The sequence below is a fragment of the Gallinula chloropus genome (genome assembly GCF_964237585.1).
Source record: "Gallinula chloropus genome assembly, chromosome: Z".
NCBI classification, from domain to species: Eukaryota; Metazoa; Chordata; class Aves; order Gruiformes; family Rallidae; genus Gallinula; species Gallinula chloropus.
The window spans coordinates 46,156,377-46,179,441 of NC_140089.1; the positions used below are offsets into that span (position 1 = coordinate 46,156,377).

Consider the following 23,065-nt stretch of genomic DNA (forward strand, 5'->3'; position numbering starts at 1 on the left):
AGTGTCTCAAAGCTAAAAAACAGTGACACCCATGTGTTATCAAGCATACTGATAAAACCTGGGAAAAATTCTCACCTTTCAGGTACGGTGATCTTAAATTTCACCAGAAAGACTTAAAGATAGGAAAAGAAAGAGTAATGATATTTCAGTTATGACAGCACTGCTTTAAATGCGAAGCTCTTTTTCCTCCCCCTTAAAATGATACCAGATTTAAAGCAATTACAACTAGTTAAAAGAGCCATTCTTTCTGGACAACTCAAAATCTATTACTATTAAAAACGAGTTAATTGCTTATAGTCAGTGGGTTTTCTTTTTTTAAAAATAAACAAATGACACAACCTTTGAAAATAAAGCACTCTTTGGTGGACAATAGTTACTTTGTATACTCAATGCTGCGGCTTCATATAAAACTTCATACAAAATAAGAAAGAATAGCTAGTTAACACAGGAGAGTACCAATGCTATAAGAAAAAAGCTTTTGTGGTTTCTTTTCAGTCTCAAGTGGAGACTTGAGCCCAGTCTGAATGCACAACAAAGATTTATATATTTAAAAGCTCCCACCATCTTTTAATTTCTGGTGGTCAGCAGCTAAGTGATTGCCATCACAATTTATACACATGCATCATACGTACTAGCAAGCCCTCTTTATAATAGAGAGCTTAAGTATTTACACCTGAGTCTAAATGTACACAGATTTTGTTGGTTTTGTTTGAGGAAGTGTTTAGAACATTAGGAAAGCATCTACCGAGCGTGTTGACAGTTCATTTTATTCTACAAGCACGGAAGAGATTCTTCTGTTTCGCTTTTGCTGAGAAATGGAGGCAAAGTAATCTTCCTCAAATTGCATCAAGTCCCCTCTAGTAATATCCCCTTCATTCCTGAATATCCTCTTCAGCACTCGTTGCTTAACTGAAATTTAGCGCAATACTGCTCTAGTCCTTGGGATAGGTTGGCTGCTGAAATAAAACATATTGGAGGGAGAAAAAAAAAGTTAAACAAGCATTCGGTGTGCATTTCAAGCAAACATTTCTGGCAAGGTAAAATGAGCAAACAGTACTTCGAAGAAAGAAGCAGAAGATAAAAGTCACTGCATTTAAGAGCACAGCGATACTGGTTGTGAAGAAAGCATGGACTGGTCTGGTCACAGACAATAGGAGAAAAGGCTCCATTCCATACAGAAAAGCAACAGAGGAGTCAAAGTACCATAATTTCACTAAGCGCATTTGCTGTAAAGCATTCCTTTTCTTTCTCTGCCTCTGAGGTATCAGACTGTAGAAAGAATAGTAAAGAAACATTAATTATTTTTTTTCAGGTTAGATTTAGATTACAGACAGACAAGCTCCAAAACGTTGCGGGGGGTTTCAGTGTCGGAACAAGGGCGTGGAAGGCTGTTTCACAGTTCCCAGCAAAGCAGAAGCACAAGAGGTTTCCCAAGCGTATTCCTGTGTTAGTTTCTGTGCTGCACCTCTCGCATTAAAAGAAGTGAGGGAACTGATGCAATACGGTTTCCATATGTTTGACCCTATACTCACAATTTATATATTTTTTTTCAATAACTCGCCCTGTGTTCCCTTAAGCAACTCTACCTACCAAAATTCCTTCACTGCTTCATTACTGCCTACTTGCTATGTACATAACTCCTAATCCTGTTGTGTGCGGTAACACAGAAGCAGCTGTTTAGTTTGGGGCTCACTATGGCTCAGTGGTTCTGGATCTGATGGATGTGCCTTGTGAAAATGCAGATAGGAACCTCTCAGACATCGGCAGCAAGGGAGATGCCTTCACTGTTGAAACAGGGGCTCCCGCAGGGAAAGACTGTGGATGATGCCCTGGCAGCATCATTCCTTGCGACTGACAACAAGTGTTACCTCAAACACAGGGTATCAAGCGTACGGCCGCCTGCACTCGTCTTTGGTAGATGGCAGCTGACAGCTAGTGATGTTCCACAAAAGAAGTGATTGTTATGAATAGGACTGAAATTCCCTAAATTCTCTTTTGCAAAGCCACAATAGAGCATTTTGGCTGTAAATCTCTGCTTTGGTTGAAAAATCATTCAGGGGGCATTCTGTGATCGTGTCTTCAAGAGTCTGAAGGATAAAGTGGGAAATTATTATAGTCCTGTTAGGGCGGGTTGCAAATATGATGAATCTACATTAAGAACTGACTAAAATGACCTGAAGTATCAATAAATTAGATTAATGTAAAAATACTGCAAGATGTTTCCAGTGGAACATAACAGACAAGAAAATTAAAGAATAAGGGTACACAGCAATGTTGGAAGTTCAGAGAAGGCAACAAGGTCCTGACAAAGAGAGATGTTGGTTAGGGCATGAACTCAATTTTTGTAGTAATAATTAGGCTCCCCTACACTGTAGTCCTCTTGATCTGGAATAGGTCAGTCAGTTGGAGCACTATGAGGTGGTGCAAACTGCACAGACTTCAAGAAATTAAAATGAACTTTAAAAAGATGAAAAAAGAAAGGGATGCTTAAAAAAAAAAAAGTGATGGTTTGTCAAACACTACAGGAAAAACAAAAGGACACCTACAAGATGAACAACAAGGTACTGCATTTTCATAAGTCCATTAAATCGTACGGTCATTCCAAAATACCCTTTAGAGGTATCAGCATCCAATCAGCCCTCTCTGATGACAAGGTACTTAAGAACTTCAGAACTGTGATGCAACTATTTAGGACCAAGCACTGGAATTCTCTGGCCTCAAAAGCTAGAAGAAACAGTATACAGAATGAAATATTTGGGGTAGAAGTTTTAGGAAATCCACTAAAATATTAAGCAGTTTATCTGTTTTAGGGATATTGTTTCCTCTTAGGGATATTCATTCTCATCTCACACAACAAAGGTCAGCTGGGATCTGGGGAGGGAGGAAAGGATGTTTTCCGGGAACTGGAAAACAGTATCCTGTTCAATTACACCTGTGTGTGTATAAAGCTACCAAGAGTCACAGGAGCTTAGAACTGGGTGAGGCATGAAGGAGAAAAACCAGTAGGCAGAACCCCGTCAGTCTGTTTGGACCAAAACCGACGTGGTGAAAATTATGCAAAATAGAGGAAAGAAACAACCAGGAAAACTGCAACAAATAATTCAGATTTTTAGTAAAGCATGCATTTCAGGCAAAAAGATGTTTTTTTCAAACATACTGTTACATGAGTCAAAATGTAATTCATGTGGCCACCACTTAAAATACTCTGACTGGAACTGGCTGCAGTCCACTATTAATGACCATTTCTGCTGTCCCACAAGAGTGAATTTTTCCATAACTTCTGTTACCTTCAAGGTAACAGGACGAGGACAGGGAAAGAAAAGCTCTGTGGGGAAAAAAGCTGCACAGGACCTTAGAATTTTCAGCAATATTTATAAATCAAGCTACACAGCTACCTTTTTTTTTTTTTCATGCAATCTGCCACCTTTTTGCTCTTCCCAACAGGAGTACATCTCTTTCAGCACATGGCAGACCCAGCCAAATTTGTTTTCTCACTCTAAGTGCAAGGCAAATTCTGTTTGACTGGAACCACTGGAAATGGCTCAGAAATTGTTTTAAGCTACACTCCCAGGCTCACCACTGACAGTGGCCCAGAGACCTGCTGTAAAAAGGGGCATGGACACTTGGCACACGCAAAGAAGCAGCACAGTAGTGCGACCATATGGCAGTGGGCACTTTCAGCCTTGCAAAAATCCATCCCACTTTAAAATGTCATTAAGCTTTACTGAACAGGTTTGGTTCAGGTATTGGTCATTCCCTCTGCCTCATATCAAAACTTCATACTAGTATGCCCATGCATTTGATACACTTCATCTCTCCACTGACTGCGTTTCACCTGTCCATCAACTCTGCTTAGTTTTGAGAATTCATGTACCGACTCATAACGGGCTTAGTGCTGTGAACAACTTCTCCACCTCTTACTGCAGGCAGAGGTTTGGTGAAGAAAGGCGTTTTTTGTTGCTGTTGTTGTCACCCAAATCAGTCACCTCCAGTAACTCTGGCTCACATTAGGAATTACAATATAAAATTCCAAAAGCTGAAAGACTGAGCAATATTAACAAATGATGTTACTCCTTAAGGCTCCAGATATTCTTCCCACATGACACAAACCATAAAATTGTTTCTCATTTCCCATTGCTAGGAAGAGGAGGAGGAGCTGAACTGTGGCAAAAGCTCCTGTCAGCAATGGATACACCGGCTCAAAGTATTTGCCTAAAGAACAGTTACTGGATCTGTAAAGAGAGTAACTCTCACCTTTTTAAACTGTTTTTTCTTGCAGCAGACCTGGTAGTTCTTTTAGTAATGTCTGTACTGTCAGAAATGCTAGGTTCAGAGGTTTTATTTTTCTGAACACTGGACTGCAGAATTACTCTGAAAAGAGTAGGAAAAAAGAAAGATTACATAACCTGAAAGTTTCTAAGAAAACACTGAAAAGAGGATATTACAATTGCAGCAGAGCAAACAGGTAACCAGCTGGCTTTTCACAAATCATTCTGAAAAGCAAAATTTTTTTCTGCCTGAAACACACCCTTCTCTTTATAACATCCTTGCTATAACTATGTTAACGCAAGTTGTTTTATTAGAAGTATGGCAGTTTGGGGGTTTTGGTTTTATTTGTTGTTTGGTGGGGGTTTTTTCTTTCAAAGAATTGATTAAATTAATGGTTTTGAGTTCCCTGTCAGGTTTTTGGAAAACAAAAGTCTCGGAAATTGTATTTCAAATTATGACAACCAAACAAAAGATAAAATCTGAAGTAGACAACAAAAATATGCATTATTTTCCAGACTCACACAGAAAGGAATTCAGGAAAAAACCCTAAGTAATTAAATTTGTGAAGATCAACCTCTCAATCTTCTACAATTAAAGGTAAGACATCCCCTTCCAACACACTATGCCAGGAAAATCACTGCGTGTACTGGCATTGTTACTTACGAGGAATTGCTACACCATACTCAAAGCTCAGCTTTACATGCTGGCTGTGCTCAACCCCTTCTCTGGAAGGCTCAAGCAATATATTGGCTATTTCCTGAACAGGCAGATATGTCCTAGTGTTGCTTACACCAATAACCAAAATGCAAACAACTGGTTTTAGCCACCAGTCACCTGGTTTGTAGTTCTGTACTCCTAAATACTTGTACTGAAGTAATGATACTATGGAGGCAAATAGTGACAACGGGCCAATGGAGCCCACAAGTATCTCTCTATTCAGTGCATTGTTTCATGTGTCTACTCCCTAGTCATTCCATCTGTGCAAGATGCCAAGTATAAAACTTCACATCACTTTGGAGATTCAAAGCTAAGAGTAACTTAGCTATTACTGGTTTTTCCCCCTGTGATTATTGGACTCTAAAACTTCAGTGGCTTCACTGAGTCCATCTGCATCGGCAGATTACATTAGATTGGAAATCAAACTCTTCATTAAGTTGTGAATAGTGCAGACTGGTCGATTAATACTCTGAAGAAACTGTTTTCAAGAGATCCTAGATATGAACATGAAATGTCACTTTTGGAGCAGAAGTGGACAGACATACATGAGAGAAAATTTGCGTAGCTTCATACTCACATAACATAATTCATCAAAACCAGAAATGGCAAAAAACCCTATATGCTTTCGCTGGTTTACATAGGTTAGATACCAGAATTACAATATGTACTGGAGATAACACAATTTAATCTAAACTAAATTCTTTACAGCAGTAAAACTGATCAGCCATCTTATTTACCGTGTACTTCTAGGCTGTTCAGCAAACAGATGACCTCAAAACCACAAAGTTCAAGTATTTTAAATTTCTGTTTGACCTCTTAATAATTCAGACTTGCAAAACCTTCTAATTAGATTTGCAAAGGTCCAAAACAAGTCTTCTCTTCCTCTGAGATAAGATACGAGACTGTAATAGCAAGTACAATCAAAATGGAAAAGCTAATTCGACTGTAAACACAATACATTCAAAGTTGGAGGAATCAGTTATTCAAGAGATTGAAAACAAAACCCAGATCTCTTTGACATCACATCACTCTTCTGTAGACAGCACAAATTCTTCTAACAGAAATACGTTCACAGAATCACACAGAATGGCAGGGGCTGGAAGGGGCCTGTTCCAGTGCTCTGACACCCTAAGAGTGAAGATTTTTCTCATGTTCAGGAACTTCCTGCATTCCCATTTGTGCCTATTGCCCCTTGTCCTGTCACTGGGCACCACTGAAAAGAGTTTGGCCCCATCCTCTTGACACCTGTCCTTTAGATGTTTATAAGCATTGATGAGATCCCCTCTCAGTCTTCTTTTCTCCAGGCTAAACAGCCCCAGCTCTCTCGGCCTTTCCTCACATGAGAGATGCTCCAGGCCCCTCATGATCTCCACAGCCCTCGGCTGGACCTTCTCCAGCAGTTCCCAGTCTGTCTTTAATGGGGTACCCCCGAACTGCACACAGTTCAGGCTGTGGCCACACCAGGGCAGAGTAGATGGGGCAGAGAACCTCCCTCAGCCTGCTCTCCACACTCTTTTTGCATGCCCAAGGTGAGAAAGTTCAAAAGCTGTAAATTCACTTTATAATTTAAATTGTGTTTGTAAACCATTTCTAACAAGGTCTAGTATTAAAACTTAAAATTCTCTTTTCAGTGATACAACATTAACAAATTTAGTCTACTGCATTTTCAACTAGGCTTTAAAAATTATACCAGCGGTGAAAAATACCTAAATTGTGCCTTTTATCTGTGCCACTAGCAACTTCAGGACTGAATGGAAAGGTACAAAGCTGGCTTAACCCCATTTAGTCACAGAAATGTGTGACCAAACCATGGCATATGCTGGTTTAACAGTGCTCAAGCAGGCAGAAATATGGAAAAATACTCTTTTATCCTTGAAAATATACATACATTATATCTTTATAAATTGTGTGTAATAGAAAGCAAAAATTATTGGAACATGATCTAATGGCTGTAATCTATAGTCTCCACATATAATTGCACCTTAAAACCAAAACCAGCCACAACATCATTCTCTTAAGATTGCTCTGTCTATCAAAGGGTAGGAAGAGAATGGGCTGACTTTACAGGTTCAACTCAGAGCCAGCTGTTGAGCATGGCAGAACCTTCATCATCAGCTGCTCTTCAGTAGATAGACCACCTTTACATCTCACCAATAACACAATTTCAGATGGCTACACACGAGTAAAGATTAACTGAAATCTCCATGAATAAAACAGTTGCTGAATAACCAGATTTGTTTAAATCAGACTAAAATTTTAGACTTCCAAAGCTGATAGCACCTCAAGGACAACAGGCAAATTCCCATTTACACCCTCCTGTGATGTTGTTGTTACAGCTAACGAGTTTAGTTGGGACACTTACAACTAAACACCTAAAGCTGGCTCAGGCCCAACAACTGTCAGCTTAAGAGCAGTAGCAGTGTTTTCACAGCTTTTATTAGAATGCTTCTGGATACACGTTTAAGGGAAGGGAAGATACAATCTTTAATGAATGGAATTTTGATGTAATGCAGTTAGACTACCTCTACTGACAGCAGGTTTGACAGGCAGGCTTTAAAATGGACATGAGGTGAGGCCACAGTAGAGAGATCCTTTCAAAATCTCAGCACCAAAAAAAAAAAAAAAAAAAAAACCCAACCCAAAAAAGAAAGGAAAAATCCCAAACTGAGAAGGGTAAGATCCTCAGGACACCTTCCTTACTGCTTTGTAACTGCTCATACAGAGTGGCATGCCATGTCATGCTGCACATAACAACCACCAACTTACAGAAACACCAGCAGAAAGCACATCTGATGAACACATTGATTTTTCTAACTCAAATATCATTTAAAAAAAAAAAAAAGCAGAAGATGTCCTGAACACAGACTGCAGGTTGCTGTAATGGCCACACTAATAAAATACATAATTTGTACATCATAAGAATTTTTCACCTCTAGTTAATCTGCAAGTGAAGCATCATTGGGTAGCTCTGATCTTTATGTACTCCCCAACCACCACACCAGTTTATACATGACTTTCTTTCTGAGGCTAATATCTTGGTCTTTAAACAAAATCAAAACCTGCTGAAATGGAACAAGGTTTGGTAGCACCACCTTTTAAATAGTTCACAACTTTTTTTCACCATTTAACTCAGAGTGGGGTGGGAAGACAGGTACACCACCAGGACACAAAATCCCTGTGCTTCATAGTAAGTAGCTGCTAGAGGGTGATGGTTTGGATTGGTGCTGGAAATGGCGTTGGTAATACAGGCATGTTTTTGCTACTGCTGAGCAGTGCTTGCACAGAGCCAAGGGCTCTTCTGCTTTTCACCCCACTAGTGAGGAGGCTGGGGGTGCAGACAGAGTTAGGAGGGGAAAGAGCCAGGATAGCTGACCCCAACTGACCACAGCGGTATTCCATACCACACGATGTCATGCTCAGCGTTTGAGGGACTGGAGAAAGGGGAAGGAAGGGGGATGTTCAGAGTGATGGTGATGTCTTCCTAAGTAACTGTTACGCGTGATGGAGCCCTGCTGACCTGGGGATGGCTGAACACCTGCCTGCCCATGGGAGGTGGGCAATGAATTCCGTGTTCTGCTTTGCTTTGTTCGCATGCATGACCTTTGCTTTACCTGTTACACTGCCTTTATCTCAGCCCAGGAGCTTTCTTGCTTTCACTCTTCTGGTTCACTCCCCCATCCTGCCAGGGGAGTGGGGCTGTGTGGGGCTTAGCTTCTGGTTGGGGCAAAACCCCCAAACCTGAGACAAAACCCACAAAACTTTAAATGGCAGCGAGGTACTACATCTTGGACAGAAATCAATCCGCACAACAAATGTTTTAAAAAAGAGAAATTCCCATAGTAACCTAGGGAGGGATGAGTGGGAGAGAGGTTGCATAGAAACATATCTTCTCTGACATGCAACGGGCATTTTATTCTTGTCAAGGCTGCCTGTTTTATAAGGTCTGACAAATACAATATTGTTTTCTCCTTCATCACCTCATGATTTTCAGGAAAATGGGCCTGAGACCTGTACCAGTGTTCCAAGTCACTGACAGGTAGCAATTGGCTCATATTCTTCCATCTAAAGGGCTTCAGTCAGCCGGACTGCCCAGCTAGCCCAGAGAGAGCCACAATCCTGACTGGCAATCCAACCTCTTAAAACACAAGGGAAACTAGCTGTGTAGTGAAGAGAAAGTTTGTTCATCATTAAAAAAAAAAACAAAAAAAGCTTAAATGTTTTCTCTCCCCAGACATAAACCAACAGTGTATGACTGTTAATGCCGACTATAAGGCGGCAGCACCAATAATCCAATTGCCTGCATTGTGACACATTTGCCCACATCAAACAATTTTCTTTTTCCTTTTAGCATGGGAGTTTTCACAACACAGACACCACAAGAGGTAGCAAGGATGATAGTTGAGTGAAACTGATCTTACAGTACACAGAAAGAAAGGATATTGTTTTATGTCTTTTAACTAGTGTTGTGAATTTAGCTTTTTTGTCAGTGTTTAGAAATGTGAGGTCTGACCTCTGGAAAACACTGAGACAAGAAATACTGCTACATGTAAAATACAGTCCATGTAAAATTTTGAAAACAAGCCTCTGATTTAAGTATGTTATTTGACAAAATTAGGTACCCATAAGAAAAAAAATCGCTAAAGTGATCTTTAGGGTTGTTTTTTTTTCTTTTCTCCAAAGTAATAGATTAAGATGACTTCAGTTTAAGCTAATAGGATAATTAAGTTGTCCACAAGTCCCCCTGTTCTGTTTGTTACTTATTAGGCCATTTACTTTAGCAGAAAGAGTTCCATAACTTTTTATATGCTGCAAGGCCAAAGGTAAAAAAGGATAGAAACACTTAACCTTAATGTCCTGCAAGAAAATGCCTTTTCTTTCTTACTCTGTCGCAAAACACTTTTTTTCTGACCTGTTTTTTTTATCTCTGAGAGCACCCACATTTCATGCACTCAACTGAAGTAACCCTTTTGCTTTGAAGGAGGTGGTGGTGGTGGAGGGAGCAGCTCCAGGGAGGCATGGCAGCAAGCAAAAACTTCCTCTTTGGGTTTCCCGGCAGTTCTGCATGCTGCTGTTTGGCCAAAAGACCTAAGTTGTCGTTTGATGATCTCTTGAGTGGAAGTGAGGCACAGCAATCACTGCAGCTGCTCTGACAAAAGCAGAGTGCAGAAAGAACGGAAAGTGTACTCAAGAAACTGATGTGCCTAATGCTTTACTCAGCTCCTGAATCCAAGCGAAATAAAGGAGGGATTTAACTAGTCTCATGAAGCTGTACTAAAAAAAAAAAAAAGAGAGAGAACAAAAGAAGATGGAAACTGATTGGCTGGGTAAATAAGTGAGCCTTGACCTGACACTGCAACCGGCCTCATTTTCTGCTATGTTAAAAAAGGAAAAAAGAAGTCCCATTTTACTGCCTCAATACTACAACCTCTTACTAAAAACGAAGACCCAATGACATTTCTAATAAACCCTAATTCCTGGCCTTGAGTGAATAAAACCATCCTTTGGGAAACTAAATTCCTTTGCAAATTCATGAATTTCCAAGTAAAACTGGAGCTAACATCTTAATTTCCAATATGCAAAGGATAGGATCATGTCTTAAAGCAGTACTTTTTCCTTTTTACAAATACAGTTTTGCTTACATAGTTTTGCTTATTTGCAGAAGCATGCAGAGAAGAAAAGCTTAAAAATTATAGATTATCCTAATTATAAAAGCTCTGTGCCTTTCTGTATTGCAAGCCAGCCATAAAAATTACTCAATTATTCCAAATAATATATACAAAAATACAACCAAGCCAGAGCAGTGACATTTATTCTTGCAACAAAGCCAGTAAGAAACATGGTATGGAAACATGCATTTATGAGAAACACTAGACAGAAAGCGTGAGCTATTGTAGAGAAATGGAATGGGACACTTACACAGTGGCTCTCTCTCAGGGGGTCCTGATGGTTACTATGTTCTTAAACCATCTAGACAGAATAGCAGGCTGGGCAGAAGGGAGCCACATACAATCCACCAGATGACAATGCTACACAGTGTAGACACCAGCATAGCTAGGAGCCATCTAAAAAGGGGTTGGAGGGGGAGGAAAAGATGAACAAAAATTTCAAAAGCAAAAGCTACCGGTGCACTTTAGCTTGTATTAAGTTCTTCAAAAGCATATTGCTCTATAGCCTTGGCCAAGCATTTCCTTAACCTTCTGTGGCTGGAAACAATACATGCAACCATAAACTGCCAAATGTAGTATCCACGTGTTGCTGGAATCAAAGCAAGTCTTCTGAAATCCTCACTGCAGTTGTCTATTGCAGAAAATTCTGTATCACCCTTTTGAAAACAGGTGCACGCTGGGGCAGGACATCTCTGACCTCTTGCTGCCGTCTCTTGGGCAGCTCTATGTTCATTCATCCTACTCTGCACTGGTATGTTTTAACACTGACACGTTAGATCAGAGCCAGATCAGCTTGTGGGAGCAATTTAGGTAGACACTCAGATGATGGGGTATATTACCTTTCTGTGTTCAAAGTAACAAAAGCTAATTCATAATCTGTTGACAAAGGTGCAGAATATTGCTAATTAGAACGTAAAACAAAGTTTCCATCCATCAAAGGATATAGTTTATACAGCCAGCTTCAATATACATTAAACAAATGTTATACACAAATCCCTTGTGACTTAAAACATAAGCAATGCCTCTAGCTTTCTCTCAAAGACTGTAATTGTCCCAGCTTATGGTGCTCTTATTTTGCCTTTTAAAAAAAAAAAATTTCCAGTGAAGTAAGACTACATAGAGAATTCAGAAGTTTCTTTTTGCTTGCTCAGATAAAATTGATCAAGTTCACTGCAAGATTACTTATCTTTAACTATCTAAACTGAAAGGAAGAAAGACTGACATGTCTTCTAGAAGGAAAGACTTCTGACTCAGGTAGAGCAGCTAAGTATTCCTAGGAATATTCTGGTTTAATAATAACAACACAAAGAGTGTACTAAGTTACGCATTAATTTTTCACCAAATTATTTCAGTATAAGCTGCACACCATACAAATAACTCAGCAGAACAGGAGGAGGAAACTTCCAGCTCCCTGGGCCACAAAGCACACTATAAAAAAACCCTCAACTTAATCTCTAGATCAATAATTTCAATTCTACAGAGCTGTAAGCTAACTAGTTTTCATTAGAGCAGTAACGTTGCAGAATACTTCATGAATGTAGTATTTCAGTAGTTGACAGCCTGTGTACCTGAAGATTATGGCTCTGAAGGGATTATCATTCAATTTATCTACCTTCACAGACAAATCTGTGTTTGTTCTATGCATGAGATATTCCATAACCTTTGTTACGTGACTTAAAGTAGCTTTTATGAAAAAATACTATGAAGTGTAAACTAAGGTACCATGTGCCTTAGAAGCTGATGTGCAAGGTAGCTGTTTTTTCCTGTGTTATTTGAGTAACTGAGGTGATGTGTTGGGTTTTTCCAATGTCAGTTGGTTACAGGCTTTGTTATGTATCTGCTGTTCCTTACACAAATGCCTGCGCAAATGTTGAGCATGAACATAGGAGAATCTTTTCAAACAAAAGCAGGATTCATACATAGCAATGTGCAAGGGTTTCCAAAGACATATTCCATCACCTTCAGCACATTCTTGCCACATGCCTCTCACCTTTTCCTACAAGTCCGATGACACTGTTTGGTCTTACAAAAACCCAACCAAAAAAAAAAACAAAACAAAACAAAACACAAAAAACCCCCAAACCCAAAACACAACAGAAGAAAATAAACCAAAACCCAGCTAGCAGCATCATTGCCCTTCAGAAAGGCAGCACAACAAAAGCCAAATTGCCTCTTGGTTGCGACTCTGGTGCTGTGCTGCTTGCAGCAATCTGACAGCCAGGGGTCACCATTTCTTTTCTAGCAAACCAATGAGATCCAGGTAACGCCTTGCAAACCTTGCCTTCTCTTGTAGCTAAGGGCAGACACAAAGTTTTTCTACCTGCAGTTAATCACCACAAGCTACCCCAGATGCAAAAGTGACTATAAACTTTTCTTTTCACACAGTGGTGTTTACATACTTGTTTAAAATAAAAAAAGACTAGCATACCAGGTTCCACAATGGAGATGCACTCCTTTTGAATTTATTTACTGAAACAGTGTTTTTCCCTGCCTTCCAGATCTACCAGACCACAGAATTTAGGGAAATTTCTTCTCTAAGGAAGAGGAAATGTAAGGAAGTTAAAGACTCTTCTTCCAACTCTTCTTGGGTAGCTGAGTTGACTTCAAGAACCAGTGCACGCCTTACTGCAGCCAATCAAACACCACCACACTGACTTAGCTTCTTCCATTTTTGTGCTACCCACACAACAGAGGAGGGAATGTTTGTGATCAAAAGCAAAGCATTCAGAAATGCTATGGGAGCTTGTAAAGTGCAGACTGCTGGCAATGTGGAGAACTAGTGACATGTATCTTTAACCAGTTGTCCTGCCTCCTTTGCCCTTCACCAAGCCTTGGAGAGCCTATCAATCACATGCTCGTTTCAAATGAGTAAAAGCAGCCTTGGCAACAAACTTTTTGGGGCAAACAAAGTATGCATAAAGAAGAAAACAAAATTATTTCTGGCATTTATACATTCAGAAACTGACTTACGTTAGCGGAGAGGCAGTTGGAGATTTTGCCTGCCTTCTACTTTTCAGGGCACGAAGCTTATCACCTTGTGTTACACAGTTTGTTTCATCTTCATCACTGTACTGGGTAAGTGGGGAGGATAAGGTGACATTAAAATATAGGCACTTAAACGTTTAAGGAATAACCTTATCATCAAAATATGATCAATTTATCTTAAAATTAGAAATATTCCAATAGGAAAGTTGGGATAATAGCATGATGTCAAAGGCAACTCTCTTGCATAAAAACAATCCTGTTCATTCCAGTTTCCTGTTTGCTGCTTTTAAACCTGTAAACCATTAAGAGGTGTCATGAATGACATGCATCAAAATGTTGTCTACCTTAAACAGTGGAAACATATTTTCAAATTCTTCCTTAAGTACTGTACATTATTCACTCAAGTACAGCACTTTCCTCCTTCACTTGCCTTTTCAAAACAGCACTGCCATTTTTTTTAAAAAGCAGCATCAAAAGGTATTGTAAAGGCTGCAATTACTTAGAAACTAAGAAGAGCAAATAACCTTTCCTGCCTTCCCTTTTAACACACATACTGACATGACAGATGGTGCAAACCAAAATCACAGTGTTTTTGATTGCAAATCCTGAATACTCTTTTTATTCAAACTTTTACCTAGTTATTTCAGTGTTATAGGGGTGCTTCTACTTCACCTGCATATTGCACTTCATTTTTCACACCTTCTGTCCATAACTTCTCCCACCCACATCCTTTGATACAAAAAGGCCAAACAGAACTGACGAGAGTTTTACTATACCCAGGTTTGTTCAGAACCTCAGAGACTCTCAACAGCAGTTATAACTTTGACAACAGCACCACGTTCAGATGGTTACCAGTTCAATGTCCTTCCGGACGGTTCTCCTGTTTCTTGTGTCGTTGATTGAAATGTCATCTACTCCTGACAGAATTCTTGTTACAGCAATTTTACGGTTTCCTTTCAACTTCGCACGGAAAATATCTCCTTCTGTCCAAAGTTCTGCCTGTTTGCTATCATAACATGGGAAAAAAAAAAAGCCCAAAACACAGCAAGTTAATACCAAAGATTATTAAGTGTACAATAAAAGAAGAAGAAAAAGACATCTAGATCTATTTTTGGAATAAATTACAGTCAATCTACTCACTCCAGCAGGAAGTGTTGTTGTGGTCCAATCACTGAACCAGGTCTGTTTATTCTAATCCAGGCAATAGTTTCAGCAGCTGTCATCCGATAATGCTTCATAATGTAACATGCAATAAGTGTGCCAGTTCGTCCAAGACCAGCTGTGTAATATAAAAAATGGCTTCTTTTACATACCCATCTTCATCTGGAATCCGCTGCAGCTACAGATGTTGTTACTAGGACAAATAGCTACTAGCCTAGTTTATTAAGGAAAGCTGTTACTAATCAACCTATCACATCGTTCATATGTTTTTTTGAATGCTGTAACCTTCCAAAGGCAGAGACTTTACAAATACCTGTATGTCTACCTATTTTTATTTACCTACCTATGAATATGTATATAGTTATGAGAACGTTTTTATGCATGGGATAAAACAGCTGGCTTTTTCCCAAAATGCTCAAAGCACCTTCTTACAAATTGATCATACATTCCACTGGAGACTAACAGTATGCACTCGCTTCCCAACAGGCAAGATGATGTTTTTAGCAATTCTTCCTCTTCACGTTATAATGGTGTTAAACATGCAACAAACAGGCAGCGGATCCAGGAACAAAAATGCAGTCTTTGCAGGTCCCAGGTAAATGCATTAAGAAATAAGTGTACCTGCATTATCAGGTACACTAGCAAGGCAAAGTTTGTGGAGATCAAATGTCTAACAGAATATTAAATATGGGGTGGGAAGGGAAACATAGATCCTCTAGAACCATAGAAAAATGTATTTTTATACTAGCTGCCCTAGACGTGCTCTGAGTGTCTTTTCTTTGGCAGTCTAACTCCAGAGGAACAGAAATTTCACAGCATGCCCAATACAGCTAGTACAAACGGTTTCCGAGGGATAAAGATTTCTGTGGTTCTGGAAGAACATTCATACTTTATGAGGAATCTCCTCAAAAAGCTGCATTGATATTTTCAAAAGTTTATGACTTGGTATATTTAACCATCTATTTTCAGGAAGACCTATAAACCTTGCCAGGACTTTGAATTCCGTCTCAAAAGCATCCTTTGAAAGTGCTAACACTTTCTAGCAAAAGAGCTGTTAACATTGGCGAGCTCACACTCCCCAACCTCATTCTTGGAAACAGCTGGGAAGACTTTTCTGGAAATTAAAAAAAAAAATAAAAATGAGAAGATGAAGTGCAGAACCGAAGCATATCGAGAATTGGTATGGAAAAGCTGCAGTTTGGCAGAGAAGTTAGTAACTACATGTAGTGGAATTATAGTGCAAAATACCTCAAGAACTGTAACTATACGCATCACGTGTAGAATAAACTGGCTTTATACTATACCTTTGCAATGAACGGCTATAACACCTTCAGCATTTTCACAAATATTTAGAAATGTTTTAACTATAGTATCACTAGGTGTGCTTCCATCAGCAAAGAAGAGGTCAAAATGCTCAAATCCAGCATCTGTGAATCGCTTGGCATCGTACAGTTTTTTGTTGAGGCGTATTATAGTGGTGACCTTGTGTTTCCTGAAGTATGGGAAATAAGCCTCTGGAGCATGATGGGGATAGCCTATTTGAAAAAAGGGGAAAAAAATAAGAAAAAAAGGAAAAAAAAAAGAAGAGAGTAAGGCTCAAACTGCAGAAAGAAACAAAGGCTCAAAACCAAGAGATTAAAACACTTTCAAAACAGAACTCATGATCAACGTAAAGAAACAGACCAATCGAAAATGGAATTTTAACATAATCACCTAGGTCAGATACAATTAAACCAAGCATTAAAGTGTTACTGCCAGGGTTCATATGAAAGAAAAAGAGCCAAGGAAAAAACACACTGTTTGAGGAACAATTTTTATCTTACTGATAGCAATCAACTAAGAAAGCAGTGGGCTTCTCTCCCCCACCTCCTTTTTTAAGCATACCATTTTCAATTTTACTTCTTGAATGAGGTCCACTGAAGGCAATGAATTTGTTTGGTATTATCCAGTTAAAATCTCCATTTTCTGCTCTCTGTCAAGAGAAAATGCTTGGTTTATCATTATCCCTGTATTTTCAGGCTTTTCCTTATTGTTTCAAAATACATGCTAGATAGAAGTGATGTACAACTTTTGCCAAAGAAAGTCACGTTAGTTGCCTGCTTTCTGTTCCACTGGGAGGATGCCAGATGCTCTCAACCTCACATTTCTTGCCTGTTTTCTCCTCTTTCTAAATTAAGACTGTTAGAACACCACAACTGATGCCTTTCAGATAAAGGGCAACTTCCAATTTTAATTTTTTTGTAGGTTCCTAAATTATGACCTTGGCCTTATCTCTGTCCGCAATTTAAATAATTATTTTTTTTAGATTCTAAGAACACTTAATTTTCTCTTTGCAGGTGAACGGGAAGCTTTGCATTTCTGCGACTGCATACAGTGAAGGGTTGCAGTTCCTTCATTGTCACACTTATTTCCCCTGTCCAAAAGTGAGTTTTAGAGGCTTGAATGTTTCCCATCCCCCGCTTCCTTCTTTACCTCAAAGAGTTTTATTATACTTCTTCCATGTGTTCATAGATATAATCTTTAATCACTGCCCAGAATTCAGTTAGACTTGGACTTGTAAACCCTCTCGTTTCTCATCAGGACTTCTCAAGAATATGTATGACCTCTAAAAGATGGCCAAATTCCCACTCCCCAGTCATCTTCCAGGGCTTAGGCAATAATGGAAAAAAGTATTTGTTTCAGATTTGGTTTCTGCTTTCCCCCATGTTTGAGGCTGACTATGCTTAAATCTGAATTTTAATATTCTCTCTCTGACCACGCAGAGCATATTTTTATTTAACAATCAAAGTTTAGAAGAGACAAACCAGAAATGGAGCCTAATACAACAACAGCAACAGCAGCATGTATTATACACAATCATCTTAGCATTAGTAACAACAAACAAATCAGAAGATTGATATTGAACACTTACTTCGTAATGCTCATATTCATTTACATCAAATGTATTGAAATCCAGGAAACCATATTGCAAAGCCTAAAATTCAGAATACAGCTTTTAACAAAGACAATGTCTTTTCAATTTATCACTCTTCTCGGTTACTGAAAGCCCCTTAATAATAGTTGTACTCTTTCAGAGAGATTTCCTCATATATCTGAAAAATCAGTCTTGCTTCAAATAAAATTTGTAAATTTTAATATGAATGGAGACAAGCAAATCCACTCTTTCCTGTTTTCATCGAATCACTACAAAATTCCTGACTATAGAAGCATTCAGTCTTTTTCCTACTGCTAGCAGTAAAACAAAAAAAAAAAGAGAAGAATAACTGGCAAAAAATATTTATTGAAATTATGAGCATATTCTAAAGTCTGCATTCAAGGATGGCAAATATTTTGTGCATGAATGCTATTCACTCTTATTATAATGCTAATGTCTTCATTGATTTTAAATTGTTTGCAGACACACAGCCCCAAGCAGACACTCTGCGTGGACCCTGATGTCCTGTAATTATCCACAACAATTATATTTAATTTTGTATAAAAAAAAAATAATAAAATAATTGTGTAACTGGCAGTTTACCCGCTTGTTAAGCACAAACACAGATAAATCCCATCTCTCCAGATATGCAAAATAATACATTTGAATCCGCTCTTTCACGGCACTCTTTCTGTAGTTTTCCTTGCCGCTCGCTGGTACTAAGAAGAATAGCAATTCACCAGACTTGGCACACAAGCAGCCAATACCAAAACACCCAAGAATGTTGAAAATCACAAATCTGCAAGAAGCTGGCTTAATCAGTAAAACAACCAGTATTTGGCAGAGAGACATGTAATACAAAAGCCTGTAGTAGCACAGACAGCTGCAGAATTCCCCATTTCACTACATACACAGAACAAAAATAATGCATATATGTTCGCCTGTCCTTCAACACAATTTTACTTCACCACTGCATTGCTGTAAAACACTAGTTTATCATAATTTGTAGTATTTTTTTTTAAAGCATCTACCTCATAATATTTGTTCTATTGGTATTACTAGAGCAAAACGTTAAGTCATCAGCACATGCTGCAAATGCCTAAAAAGTATCCCTATGCAACTTAAAACCACTTTCAAAGGCTATATTCAGCTTAAAATGTCACATTGGGGGCCATATATGAATCTATCACACAATACTTAGGGGTTTCAGGAATGAATGAATGTCCGGGAAGATTACGCAAAAAAAGCCTCCAAATTCCCTCTTTAAAAATCTTTGTTAGCTCATTATATGATATTTGTTGACTTCCAGGCATACCATACCCAAGAGTTTTGCTACAATAATAATACATAATAATACAGACAATCAGTAAATCTGCTACAGCACAGGTCTAACAGGATCCTAGCTTCCTAAGCCTTTGTTATATCTGCTGGGCAGTACTTAGCTGACCTTTTGCAATACAAACAGTATCATCTTACTGACCTTGTTTATTGCATGAAAACAGTCCAGCAATGTCAGATGAAAACTGCAAGTACCAAAGGAAGCATCCCTACAACATAAGACGATCAAAACAGTAAAATTATCGCACTTAAATACAAGTGAAAGCAATTGAATATATTTGTCTAAAACACCATTAAAAATTGCTTAGAGCTAATTACTATCACAGTGAAATTACTATGTCAAATAACTTCATTTACAGCACTTTTCATCTTACAATAGTAACAAAACATAAAATAAATTGTGTTAAGAGATGACTGAAGAGTAAGATTATTCCAGTTATAGTTTTGGTAAAGCTGGCATGTTCAATTTCTGACATGAAGGCTGAAACACACCAGTTGTAGTGCTCATATCACTGAAGAACAGACAACACAAACAGGCAATTAACGCCTGAACTGGCACTGTATTCTAACTTATACTTTTAGAACATTTTCATCAGAAGTACACTTTTGAAAAAGTCAAACTGTAATACACTGCAAATTTTTTCTTCAATCTCCATTAAAAAAGATGCTGTGCACACGCATTCTATGTATACACACATGAACACTGCCTTCTTAATGAAACTAAGATATGCTTTTGTGTAGATACATTAAAACACTTGCTTTCCTTAAGATGCATAGAATAGCTAATGAGCAAAAATAAGGGGAAACTGGTTTTCATTAAAACCCCTTCTTTCAGCTACAATTTCTTTAGTTCTGTTGATCCAAGGATGGCATAGTCTAAGTGACCATTATTAGATTCCGTATGCTTTATTCTGCAGTGCTTTCTACAGGAATTCTATAGTCAAGTCAAAACCCAAAACTGAATCTACATAAAAGAGTGTTACATCTTGGCAGAACATCACCTTCTGAGACCATGTAGCTCTCATCAGCGAAGAATCATTAATGCTTAAAAAACAGGAAAAAATGTAGCGTGTTCAAATTTCTGCTGGGAGGAGGAAGAACTTCTGAGGAACCTGGGTGGCTGTCTCTACAGTTTGTTTGCAGCCTTTTCTTCTCTAATGAATCAGTGTGAAGGGGGGTGTGTATGTGTGTGTGCATGTGTGTGTAATCAGCTGGAAAAGGAAACACCAGAACCCCATTCAGGTAAAAGAGGACAGGTAAAGGTGTCATTGTAGTGGGTGTCAGGCTACCTGACTTGAAGAACAAGTGGATCAGAGCACTGCAGCCTCACATTCACAGAGCCTTGTCCACTTGGGGCCAACCCCCCTGATAGAACAGGATTACTTAGAGCACATGGCACAGGATTGCATCCAGATGGGTCTGACTAAATGATCTCCAGAGGTGCTCCTTCCAACCCCTTCCAGCCTGTGATTCTGTAAGTACATCAGCAACATAAGGCAGACTAGGGAAGATGTGGACACTGTTCAGTGAGACAGGGGGCCTGGTTAGACAGGACATAGAAAAAGCTGTGGTACTGAATGCTGCCGTTGCCTCAGTCTTTACTAGCTAGGGTCATGCTGCCCTCCAGAGGAACCCTGACAGACTTCAGAAATCGGCTGACAAGACTCATGAAATCCAGTGAGTTCTGCACCTGGGAAAGAACTACCCCAGGTACTAGTAGAGGCCTAGGGCTGGCCAGCTGGAAAACAGCTTTGCAGAGAAGGACCTGGTGGACACCAAGTTGAACATAAGTCAGCAATGTGCCCTGTGACACAGGCTAATGGTACCCTGGACTGCACTAGATAAAGTCACTAGACAAAGTTTTGCCCACAGGTTGAAGGCAGTGATGCTTCCCCTCTCCAAAGCACCAGTGAGGCCATATCTGGAGTACTGTGCTCAGTTCTGTACTCCTCAGTGCAAGAGAGGTATGGACATAAAGAAGAGAGTTCAGCAAAGGGCTGCAAAGGTGGTTAAAGGACTGGACCATCTCACATAAAAGGAAAAGTTGAGAGGGCTTGGACTGTTGAACCTGGAGAAGAGAAGGCTTGAGGGTACCTTCTCAATGTATATAAATTCCTGAAGCAAAGGTGCAAATTAAGCAGGGCCAGGCACTTTGCAGTGGTGCCAGTGACAATGGGCACAAACTGAAACACTGGATGTTCCCTTTGAACATCAGGAACCATTTTTTTCCACTCTGAGTGTGACTGAGCACTGGAACAAGTTGCCCTGTGAGGTTTGGAGACATTCAAAAGCTGTCCGGACATGGTGCTGGGCAACCAGCTCTAGGTGGCCCTGCTTGAGCAGGGATGTTGGACCAGAAGACCTCTAGAGATCCCTTCCAACCTCACTGTGATTCTGGAAGGGAAAAAAGAAATTCTTTGCATCCTGCTAACAAAGAGGTATCATGTTAATAATGGCATTAAGAAGCAACTACCCCACTGACTTCTTATTATTCTATGTGAAGGACTGGTTTTTACAGTGAGGAAAAGGTCTTCAAGGAAGAGAGCCCAGACTAGCACCTCTGTTAATCATTAATGTAATCTGAATTCCTCTGTTTGCACCAGGTTTAGTTGCACTAGTAAACTCAAGAAAATGGTAAGGTTTGTAGATGCTTCAGCAGGCTATACTGTTTATCCCATGCATGGTGTCAGAAGTCAGGTCTCAGTCTTAAATATAACACATCTAATGCGTTTCTTTCAGTAGTGCTGGTGAAGTGATAGTCTGGGAATTTGGGCAGCGTGTACAACCTTAGTGAAAAGCTACTATCTTGATGCACCATTATAGTACTTCAAAACAAACCTAACAAGGTCCTTTGGTCTTCTGGGGATAAAAAAATGGAATTCAAAAGTGAGAAACAGGATGATGGAAGTATGCAACTAAAGAGAGCTGCTACTACACCATTATTCTGTGGATGTGTCAGGTAGAAGTAATGGAAATCCAAACCACCAAAAGCCCATTTATAACAAGAGAGCTAGCAAACTCAAACAAGCAAGGACTGAATTAACCACCCCATAACAATACAACTGGACAGTAAGCTTGCTTTCTAAAACATTTTTTGGTCATTCCTTTCAGCATATTGTGGCAGCTGATGGAACATTAGATCTGCCCAACTTTCAGAAACCTTTCTTTGGAAGAAATTAAGAAGTTGTTCCTCTGCACGACAGACTGACTTTATTTGCTATGTTAAGCATATATCGCAAAGAGAAGTCTGTGGTCTGAAACAACTAGGATTGCATTCCCTCCAGGTTAAGCAGCCATGAACCAATGGTTTTCCACACTTCCTCATGGGTAAAAAGAAATATTTTAAAGTTACACTAAAATGCTAGCTAGTTAAGCTAGCATTTTTTAATGCCCAAAGGTGCAGGTTGCCTCATAAGTTCAGCAAGTGAGAAAAATGGGAGTGCTAGAAGTATTGCAAGCCATTTGTGATAAATGACAGGTATTTCAATACATTTAGCTATCAACTATTGGCACAAAACCAGACTGCCAAGTGAGAAGCAATGCAGATCAAAAAGCTCAACAGGAGTGTGTACAAAGCAGCATGGCTCCTTCACCTTCTGTCAGTCTACTTCAGTACCGGCTGCTAACACCCCTGTTCAGCAGTCTGCACTCCAAGGGCAGCTTGTGAACGTGTCATGTGTTAAAGCTTTAGTAAAAAAACCCTCCAACCCAAATTACTACGGCTAAATGATACATTCTTCTCCAAGTTACCACAGTACAGAAAGTTCCAAGACTTGTCATTTACCTGAAAGGAAGATAGGAAATGCTTCCCGTCAATATAAGCCTGTACACGTCTTCTGGGGTTTCTCTCAGGTATATTATCTATTTTTGTGGAAAAAAAAAGACAAAAAAAGAAAATAAAAAGGCTGTTTTAAGATTGATATTAATAACTTCAAGTCATTTTTTTAATTTCAGAAGGCATAATTAATCATCACAGAGCTCAAAAATTCTGCAAGTGGGCAACAATAGAACTCAT

The 23,065-nt window shown here is 39.2% G+C and overlaps 1 protein-coding gene across 1 annotated transcript in view; it reads right to left on the minus strand.

Annotated features, from left to right (window-relative positions):
- Positions 1 to 916: 916 nt before the first annotated feature.
- The window catches only part of CDC14B (cell division cycle 14B), a gene marked incomplete at both ends in the record, with an annotated part of 43,826 nt that continues 21,677 nt past the window's right edge, over positions 917 to 23,065 (minus strand). The window contains 10 exons of the mRNA XM_084277999.1: positions 917 to 956; positions 4,255 to 4,371; positions 13,623 to 13,723; positions 14,490 to 14,643; positions 14,778 to 14,916; positions 16,103 to 16,333; positions 16,683 to 16,770; positions 17,710 to 17,772; positions 19,193 to 19,259; positions 22,835 to 22,911. Coding sequence (XP_084134125.1) covers positions 917 to 956; positions 4,255 to 4,371; positions 13,623 to 13,723; positions 14,490 to 14,643; positions 14,778 to 14,916; positions 16,103 to 16,333; positions 16,683 to 16,770; positions 17,710 to 17,772; positions 19,193 to 19,259; positions 22,835 to 22,911 — 1,077 coding nt within the window. The remainder of the gene's footprint in view (positions 957 to 4,254; positions 4,372 to 13,622; positions 13,724 to 14,489; positions 14,644 to 14,777; positions 14,917 to 16,102; positions 16,334 to 16,682; positions 16,771 to 17,709; positions 17,773 to 19,192; positions 19,260 to 22,834; positions 22,912 to 23,065) is intronic.